The sequence below is a fragment of the Colius striatus genome, chromosome 1 (assembly GCF_028858725.1).
Source record: "Colius striatus isolate bColStr4 chromosome 1, bColStr4.1.hap1, whole genome shotgun sequence".
Lineage (NCBI taxonomy): Eukaryota > Metazoa > Chordata > Aves > Coliiformes > Coliidae > Colius > Colius striatus.
The window spans coordinates 95,782,369-95,792,743 of NC_084759.1; the positions used below are offsets into that span (position 1 = coordinate 95,782,369).

General features: G+C 40.8%; 1 protein-coding gene across 1 annotated transcript; it reads left to right on the forward strand.

Annotated features, from left to right (window-relative positions):
* The first annotated feature begins 360 nt into the window (after positions 1 to 360).
* On the forward strand, positions 361 to 10,158 carry EPCIP (exosomal polycystin 1 interacting protein). Its single transcript, XM_010199467.2, has 2 exons — positions 361 to 567; positions 9,223 to 10,158. Exon 2 carries the CDS (start codon positions 9,294 to 9,296, stop codon positions 9,966 to 9,968), a length of 675 nt encoding a protein of 224 aa, XP_010197769.1. The 5' UTR covers positions 361 to 567; positions 9,223 to 9,293; the 3' UTR covers positions 9,969 to 10,158.
* Positions 10,159 to 10,375: the final 217 nt, after the last annotated feature.

Sequence of the window (10,375 nt, forward strand, 5' to 3'; positions counted from 1 at the left end):
AAACTCCTCGGGAAGCAGGCAGGGCAGAATAAGTCCCATGGGGGTGGTCACGAGGCTCCCTGAGTGGAAGGCCAGCACGGTGCCTAGAGGGGAGCACAGCACATCAGAGGTCCTGTCTCCTTCACTGAACACCAGCCTGGCTTTTCCCTTGCAAACACGAGTCACCAGCTCCCACTGCTTACCTACACCCCAGCTCACCTCCTAAGGAGAGCACGAGGGCTGTTGGTCACCTCTAAGCATTTCCAGGTAAGCCCTTCACACATGACGGCATATAGCCAACAGCGTGGGCGCAGAGGTAATAAAGACAGGTAAGGCTCACCACTTGCTGTGGTGGCTGTCAATGATAGGGGTAGATCTTGGACTGCTCTCTCGGTTGTCTGGGGAACAGCGTGGGTTGCTGGCCATTGAAAACATAAAAGAGCAGCAGCGAGTGGGAGAGGAGACACAGCCGCCTGCCCCGTGGGCTGACCCCGCTCCCCAGCGCAGCCAAGCATCCCTACCTCGGCAAGCTCGCCCCAGCACGAAGCCGGGCTGTGACCAATCCCTCCACTGCCCTCCAGAGAAAGAGTAAGTCGCTGTCTTTGTTTTGTCCCTAAAAATTCGGGTAGATAACAGAGGAACATCTAGTGGCTTTTTGTGAATCAGGCTGTTTCTCTTCCAGCACAATTATTTCCTTGCCAGTCATTTTGTTCTTGTCAGTTGGGGTTCTTTTTTCTCCATATTTCTTGTTTTGTAATCACAGTGAAATAACAGATTCTGAAAAGTTTATCTTTCATATGTTGCAATTGTTTATACACCGTATCTCTATGCCTTAGGTAATAATTAACAGCTGTATGAATAATAACCACAAAGAACAGTGGAACCATTATGCTCCATTTTGCAAATACTTCTTTAGGCAAATCTTTAAAGGTGACAGAAGTGTCAGCAGAAATTATTGCAGCTGACAGGAATTGAATTGTTTTATTCAGTTAAAACTGCTGTGAGAATAGCACTGGAAGGGATGGATTGGGGAAAAAGCAGATAGGACCTGTCTTTTATTCTGCCATTTAATTTACTCGTGGTTTAGACCTGTGTTTTATTGTGATATTTCATTTATAAATCAAGCCAGTGACACAGTAAGGGACAAAACAAAGCATATACACTGTCTCTGTATAGCTCTGGAGTCTCAGTAGCAATGACAACATCTACTTTCCAAGTGAGTGAATGGCAGCTGAGACACTCGGTGCCAGGAGGCCCTACTCCAGAGTTTCAATCTCCAGCTGCTTAGTGACTGTTAACATTTCATAACAGCTTTCTGTCATGCAGCTTTCTCCTCTCATGGTTTTTTTTCTTTTTTCTTAATTCAGGATCTGCAACAATGGGGAAAAAAGTGTTAAAGTAGACTTTTTATACCACTTTCATTCATGAAGAAAGCATTACGTTTTGGGCTTGGCAAATCTTTAATTTAGTGTAATGCTTAACTTGAACTTTTGTCCAGGTCAGGTTAGGAAGGGCACTGGGAAATTATAACAAAAAGTTGCAGTCAAGCTTTCTTTCCCAAAGTTCACTCAGTGTTATGCACGTCTGCTCCAGGGAGCTGTTGGTTTGACATTTAATTTAAAAAAAATTAGAACTTTAAAAGATGGTTTTGAAATTAATGTTAGTACCTCATTGTTTAAGTGCTCAGCTTGAGCCACCAAGGACAACTGTGTTTTTCAGGCAGTGCTGACCACCCACCTGTGGGACACCTGACTTCCCAGCAGGTGTCCCCTTCTGAGGACAATGAAAAATTGATGAATAAATGGCAACTGGATTGTGCATACCTGACAATTACAAAAGTACTTGTATGAATATGTGATGCACTCATACACTTGTGAGCACACAAAGTCATGCTTTATGCTTAAGTATATACTTTTTTTTGAATACTGGCTTTAAATCACGGGAAGCACAACCCCCCTAACATTGTAGCTTACATAGATTCAGTGCATTTAGAGTCAGCAGTACTGAAGGAAAATGCAGTTGGTAAGGCTTCTCTCATCCAAAAATAAACAAAATTAGCCTATTGGAAGGCAAAAGGCTGTATCCTCAAGATGAGAATGAGGAAGTTATTGAAAAGCACTAATGCTTCCGCTTCAGAGTAGAAGTAAGATATTTCCACAGTGTAACATATAACTGTGTAGTCTGGGGTTTCCCTTTAACACAAAGGGAATTTTGTATTTCTGGCACTTTTTTGGTACAGAGGTCTCTCATAAGCATCAGGACAAGAGTTCAAGCTGCTGGCGCTTCTGTTATTTGAAAGCTGCAAAAGCTATTGCAGAGAAATACCAAACAGTCGACAGACTGGAAGAACTGCCATATCAGATAGCAAGAGGTAGAAGCTTGTTTTTCTATTAGTGCTTTCCTTGAGACCCTTCATAACCACTGACCAGAAAAGTGGGATTTGTAGTCCTAGACTGTACTAGCAGGCAGGATGGAGACACGCTGCCATAACAGTACTGCTAGGTATAAAATCCTGGTTTTCCATTTCACTAGAACAGATTTATACCACTGATTTCAATCCAGTTACACAGGTGTGATGACAACCTGCCTATGATGCTCAAGTAGGTAAGGTATGCTTGCTCTGCTGCTGCTTTATAAAGTTGTGCAGAACTTTGCTCTCCTCCCAAGCTGGCAAAGCTTTATACCATTTTCTTCTCATTTTTCATTTATGAAAACGCTTATCTTGGCGCAATTCAAAGGTGAATACCCAGATCAGCATGTGTCAGCCCTCCTGGACAGCATCTACTGTGCACACAAGCTCCAAGTCTGTTCTGGAAAAGCAAATCCTGCCAGTCATCTTGGTCCTCCACTCTTTGTCAGGAAAAGTGCATCATCTGTGAAGCAGTAGATGAGAATGGAGGCTTTATATATTCATCCTTTACACTTTCTCAGGGTTGGGAATAGTGAGGTTGTGACCTGTCAAGGGTGAACTTCATCCAGGGGAAAAATAGAGGTATCAGCACTCCCCGTTCTGCGGAAGGACAAGAATTTCTCCTTTCCCTTGAGTTTCCTCCTGTCGATCTACGTCCCTGCAGCTATAAGTCACAGCTTTCTCTGCTGTAATATTTGGCTCTGGTATGGACAGAGGCTTTGCTTGGGATGGACAGGCTTCATGATTTTTCAGAGGTGTTTTTAGATTAATTGTCTGGCCTGGAGTCTGCATACACCTGAATACAACACTACCCATAAGGGATTACTTTCAATGGCCTGTGTGTCATTCAAGTTCAATACAACAGAATTGCCTATTTTATCTTGCATTTTTATTATTGCTTGAAAGGAATTTGTTCTGCTACACTTGACAGCACCACTGCTACAGCACTGGCAGCCCAGGTTTTTACTGGCTGCTGACAGTAGCCCAGGTTTTTGTTGCACAAGCAAACACATATACAGTTTTCAAGCTATTGACAACGCACATGGATCACACTGCAAAACCTGGAAGACTGTAGAGCATCAGCATTTATCATAAAGTTATTTTCCTACATTTATCTGTGAAGTAACTAAATAAATCTGGCAATTGTTTAAACAAAGAGACGAACAAACCAAAATATCTGATTTTCATTTAATCTTGTAATTTAATACCTGCTTAGTTGAGATGTTAAAAGCTAACCTCACCCTTCCTTATGTGCACACTTCTCTGCAAACCAGAGATGTTATTTTCTTTAGTTACAAATTAACCATTTCTCTTCTAGAAGATCTTATAGGCTTTCCAGCAAATAGTTAGCATTGTCTTTGATTTTTAAAAAAAATCAAATAAAATAAGAAGAGTTCCATTTACTCTTTCAAATGCCAAAGAAATTGTACTTCAAAAACCTCCAGTTAGTCACAATGTGACCCACGGCACGGCCACCCAACTGTAGTCTTGTGCAGTCTTTTAAAACTCCTTTTTCAATAAACATTTTACAGGTTAGACTGATAATAAATACCACTGAAAGAGTAGACAGATGAAGGCAAGCCTAGGGCATGCTTTGCTCTTTAGAGCAATGGCAGCTTGTCTGTGCTTCTCTCCACACTGCCTTCTTTTTGAGGCTTCTTCATGGCAGGTAACACCTCGGCCTCGGTGAGATTAGCTCAGTTAAGCTGCTGTACCTGCCTCCTTCCTGCCACCTTCACTTTGAAATACAATGTATTTTCTTCACACATCTCTCTCATACCTGCATGCAAACAGGAAAAGAAAGAGGCGGTCTTCCTAGATCCTCTAAATGCTTTTGGCCTTGTCCAGCCTTTCATGCTATTTTGATCTAAATTGGGTGGTTTTGGTATTCATCCTGTGTACATTATTTAAGCTGCACAAGATTATATGGATTTAAGCTCCTCTTTGCTTAATACAGCACTTTCACATAGGCACATGTTAACACAAGTGATCAATGAGGGGTTTTAATTAGGTTTTTTTTCTGAATAGAGAATGGAAGAAAGCACCCTGTGAAGAAATTAATTGTGTAGGCTTGGGACTTCCATTGAATAGGATTAACTTTCCTTGAGACAGTAGCATTCTCACACAACAGTCAAAGGCTTTTTATTGCTTTTTTGCAGTTTTCTTAATACACAGATCTGTAATTAGGGGGGAAAAAAAAGCAAAATGATCAAAGCAAACTCAGAAACCTGAAATGACACTATAAGCATAGAAAAATCTCCTTTAGCTACTAAAACTTGCAAAGAAAAAGGAGTGGGGATAGAATCTTATGCTACAAAACTTTTGCAAAAACATGTAATAAAACAGGGGTTTCAGTGCTGGAAGGAAGATACACATGTAAAAACATGTATGGCTGAAGCATGCAAACTGGAATAATTTTCTGCTGGTATCTATGTCTAGTCTGATTTTCACTTGAAAGATCCCTCACTCAGGACAAAAAAGTACAATTTGATCACTCAAAACTGATTTTTTTCTGAAGCAGATTATTGCCAGTGGAAGTAGATTTTTCCTAAAAATCACTGATTTATATTTGCTGCTTAACAGAGAATGCAGCTTCTCTTCTTGCCCTTACCTGTCACAGAGATCCCAGCTCCAAAGCGATGGCTGCCTTACTCTTCCCCAGGCCAGCACTGCAGGCTGGAGGGACTCCAAGGCAGCTGCTGGGAACTATTTTTCCTCCAGTTTGTGCATGGAAGGAAAAAACTCATTACTGAACAACAAATATTGGACTGGATATAAACCACACAAACCAGGAGCCAAAGCAGAAGCTTTGGGTGGCTGTTCTAAAGAAATGTTCATCTTTTAAAAGAATTTGTTAATACATGTTTGTAAAGTTAGCAAAAAGCTGCCCCGGGACCTTAGTTTTGTACTCTCTCTGTATGTTTTGCTCTATTAAAGAACTTCCTGATTTAACAAGGAAGGCTTCCTTGCTTCCTTCCTTCCTTCCTCTGGCTACACTTGCATCTCCTCCAGCCAGGCCCTTATCACGCCCTTTCCCTCTTGCCTCCTTTGCTCACAGCTACCTCCTCATCCCACCATACAGGCTGCTCCTGTATTTCTTCCTTATCCACCTGTGTCTGCTAAGTCTGTGCTCTGGAGTTTAGGTACTGTGTCCAGATACTTCTGGACATGCTTCCCCTAAATGTCAAGGAAGACTTTTCTAAAGAAGTCTGCAAGGAAACCTGGATGGTGGCTTCAGGAAGCTTCAATGTCAGATGAAATTCAAGAAGATGATACCAACCACCAAAACCTTCTTGATGATTAACATCTTCAGACCAATTAAGAAGCTCTTGATCTTGAACATATGCCACTTCCACCTCCCCATTTCCCAGAAAGCCTTTGCAGTGGCAGAATTTCTGTTAGTATTCTTTTTGTAAATGCTGAATCTTTGCCTTTTGATACCAGAACTGAGGTATCTCTTCAATTCATAGAAACCAGGGGTGTTTTCATGCTGTAACCACTGGGCAGTTAACCACTGGGGAAATATTGTCAGCTGTTTGGAGGAGAACTGGATCAACTATCAGTAACTCCCATGTGAAACTGAGTGACTGCTTACCCAGGCGTAAGAAAAGATCTCTGGGGCAATACAGTCTAATTACTATTTGAGGCATCAAGTCATTCTCATACAGTAATTTTTCACTTTGTCAGACACTAAATGTTTGCCACGTTGTGACTCTGGACAGCAAGCTGGGGCAGGGTGGCGAGGGGGAAATGTGTATGACTGAGCAGCTAATTATCTAACAGTTTTAGTCACCTCTTGTTTTTTCCACTTCTAATTGTATCTCCTAAAACAGACTTAAGTAAAGATGGAAAAGAAAGGACAACAGGCTTTACCTTCAGTTTACCTATCCAGGGGATGGATTTGTTGAAGGTTGCAGCTGTAACAAAAACTGACCAGTAAGTGATAAAAGGAAACATTGCAATCACAGTGCATAGTTTCAAAACACTGTGCAATGGTTAACTGACTGTGTGAGACCAGCTTAGGAAAAGTATCAGTGCAGTTTGGTGACGACATGTTATTACATCCCATCCATGGCTCACTTGAAACGTGGTTGTTTGGCATGTTAGAAATAATGCTGTAATCAAGAAACCAGTTGTTAGAATAAACTCCCATCTGTTTGGTCCAACCCAAGGTTACTTCTGCTGGAGGTTATCTTGCAGCCTGGTAGAGTTCTAGATTCTTTTACTCAAAAGTTTAAGCCAAACCTTTAGCAACAGCAGAAGATTTCTGTAGTGCATATCACCTTTAGGCTACAGAACCATTTTGAACTTAATCAAAATGTATTTAGCCATCAGGTCACTGCAACTGATTAATGAGCAAGTCCAATCACTTCTGATATGAAAATGTGTTACCATTTTTATTACGTCAGCCACTCACTAGGACTGATGAACAGTGAGTATAAGGTTAGACAAGAATGGCTGTCTAAAACAGTTGAATTGTACAATTATACAGAAATTAAATGCAGACCAGCTACTTCTTAGATTGAGCTTCTGTAGACCAAGCAGTTATTCAGAATGGATACATAAAAGCAGGTAGGCTTTGGTTACCCATCCACGAGCGAAGAGCATTCAGATAATTTTCCAAGTTCAGATTTGAAATACCATTAAAAAAAGGCATTAAAGAAAGCATTAACAATTCTGAGTCTCAGTCCTCTCAATAATTCAACTCTGAACACTTCAACCATTTTGCCTCATAATAAAAGATGTCATCCTGCAGGTGCATACATTCAGGCTGTAGCCCTGTTTTTCAGCCCCATGCATTTCTTTGATCCTCTTTCTTTTCCCCATATCTTCTACCCTGGCAAAGTCCTGTTGCTCAACTGCAGCGTCTGCAACTTTTTCTTCACATCCTTCTTTACCTTCCATACTGAAACTCACAACTCTTCTGAGCCACTCCTACAGAAGACAAGCTGAAGACATCTCCTCAGAATTTTAGGGAAAAAAACCTCTTGTCAAGTTGTGAGTCCCTCCTTCTCAATACTCAGTATTACAGCAGTAATAATTAAAAGAGACACAACTCAGAGTCAGTAAGCTAGTGCATTGAAGTTTTATCTATGCTTTAACTCACTTCTTTGCAAGGCAGCTCTCCCCATCCCTGAAAATTAAAGCCAACCTTTTTCCAAGTCTTAAATAGCAGAGACCACAAAGGAATTTTATTAAGAGCCATATAATGTACATTTTTCTATAGGTATTTGGTAGCTTAAATAAAGATGCATTGTATGTGACTTTGACACCTCACGAACAGGCAACATACTTCACCACTTGCACATTATTCACTAAAGCCACCCTGAAACTAAATACTAATAACTGAATTGTCAGGAATGTTTTTGCATTGCAGGGAGGAGCAGAGGATAGCAAGTATTTCTGGAAATAACATTTCCTGGAATGCCAAGATTTAGAACTTTATTTGGATTTTGGTGGACAAGGCCCAAATACCATCAGCTAAGCTAAACCTGAAAGTTAATTTTCTTTGGTTGGCTGCAACACAGTAGAGAACTAAAGCTTCTCCACTCTTTAGGTATTGAAAAAAATTGAAAATTAATCAAGAGTTAAAATTAATGAGGATGCATCAAAGTATTTTATTCTAATGTATTACGGCTATTAAGCCCTCATATGTTAAATGGAAAAAGAAATCTCACTCCTTTTGACACAGGAGGGAGTTTGACAGAAGTGCGGAGTCTTCAATTAAAATCTCTTAGTTCAAACTCACATTGTTAACATTGTCTGAGAGTTCACTCTTGCAAATATTATCTCTAAATAAATTTCAATGAGTTGTGAAAGAGTGGTGATATGAAAGACTTCAGATTTATCACAATTGTTAGCCATGGTTAAGGGCTAAGAAAATAGGCACAGTGTGGAGGTTTAGTAATAGGATTGTCATTGTGATGCATGATTAGATGCTTAGGTAATGGAGACCAAATTAATCTAGCAGTAATTATACCAGAACAGCCATAGCCTGGATGAGTCTGACCTTAGTAGGTAAACATTAGCTAACAGTTGGACTGGTATTTCTGGTATGTTCCACAACATGGATTAAATATTTAAGCATGAAAATACCTACATCCTTCACTTAAGAAAACAAAGTACTAAATTCCGGGTGTACATACAGAAATAAATCACATGTAAGCCAGTTTATGTATTACACTATATAGGTCTTGTATAAGAATGACCATAATCTGCCAGACCAGTGATCCATCTAATCAAGTAGTCATCTCCATGTGCAACTGTAGTTCAGGATAGGTGCTGCATCCAGCAGTGCTTCTGCCCTTAACCACTCTTTCTCTCTTTCTTTCTCTCTCTTTCTTTCTTTCTCTTTCTTTCTTTTTCCCTTTGGCCAGTATATCCTACACTCAGCTTAAAGGGAAGGTTATCATAACCCTTTCTTAGCAATTCAGGTGTAAAAAACCCCACTTCTTTTAGCCCTTCTCAAACTGCCTCGCTTGGTGGAGAACATGGTCATTTGCCACCCCTGTTTGTTGGGAAGTGGACAAAGAGAAAGCAGAAATGAGCAGAAGCCAGGCAGTCCTGCCCTTACCTTCACACTGAGCAAGCTGAGGAGCTGCCCTGTAAGCAGATGAAACCATTTAAAGCAAAAGAGGAGTGAAAGAAGAATCCCAAATGTCAGTCACAATTCATTTTTTCTGAGTCAGTGCAGCTGTGCTTTCCTTCTAATGCAGGGCAACCTGCAGAATTGTTATGTAGTTCTGCATAGATTAGACAAATGAGTGGGAAAAGCAATGCAATATTAAATGTGGAGTGGTCTTCAGTATAATAAAGAAACTGTTTTTCCTCAGTAGGTAAAGCCAAGTGATAAAATTCACTGAGTAAAAGAAGGGAGACGCTTGGCAGCTTGGCACCAATACTAATGAAGCCAATAGCCTTCTCTGCTTTCTCCTTTTGGCTGGCTCTCCTTTTGGCTGGCTTCCTTGGCATACACATCACTAGCAGTTTTGTGAGAAGTCAGAAGAACCATACGCTAATTTTCACCAAGGAAAACACAATTCGCAACTGCAGCTGCTCAGCGGATATCCGTGACTGCGATTACTGCCTGGCAAACCTGATGTGCAGTTGCAAAACGGTGTTGCCTTCTACCATGGAAAAAACGACCTACAATAGCCACTTGACCATTTGGTTCACAGATATCTCTATGCTGGAGATGCTCCTTAACTTCACAATGGTGTGGGACTTGAAGCTGTCCTTCTGTGGCACCACTCCTCTCCCAACAGAATACTTGGCCATTTGGGGACTTCGAAAGCTCCGGGTAAAAAAGGTAAAAGAACGATTTCCAGAGCAGAGTGTAACCATCTACAGCAGCAGCAACAAGGCAAAAGAAGACTTACTTCCACTGCACAATGAAGACAGGCAAATGCTTGTATATATTTCTTTTCTGGATACCTCGCTTTTCAATGGATATTCTTTGCTGAAGTCATACAGTGTGGAAAACGTCTCTAGTATCACAGAGCATTTTCCCAGCCTGCTGTACTCTGATGTCTTCTCAACCTCAGATAACAAGAGCTATTTTGTAACATTCATTTACTGAGTCATTTAACATATTCAGTAATCAGAGGCACAGCAAACTGCTACAAGAGAGATGGGACTTCTTTAAGTCTGTTTGGTTTGGCCAGGAGGTGCTGTTATGGCACGGACAGTTCTGACTGGGACCACACTCTAAAAGGAGGCATTTAAAGTAAAGACAGACTCATCAGACTAATTCAATAAATGCTTTCTTAAAGAACAAATCAAATGTGAAAAGACTGGTTTAGAAAGCATTAGCACAAATTCTTTTTATATATTGTAAAATGGGAATCTAAATCTGCAGATAAATTTTGGTTTAAGATCGGGCCTCAAACAGAAAAAGAGACAACTGTGTACCTCCAATTCTGTAAGAACCTGGGTTTGTGTGGCCAGGTTTTGGCAGCACGGGGGGCTACAGGGGTGGCTTCTGTG

Bases quoted from the DNA above. Each gene is read 5' to 3' on its own strand.
- EPCIP (XM_010199467.2), top strand. From the start codon at position 9,294: ATGAAGCCAATAGCCTTCTCTGCTTTCTCCTTTTGGCTGGCTCTCCTT.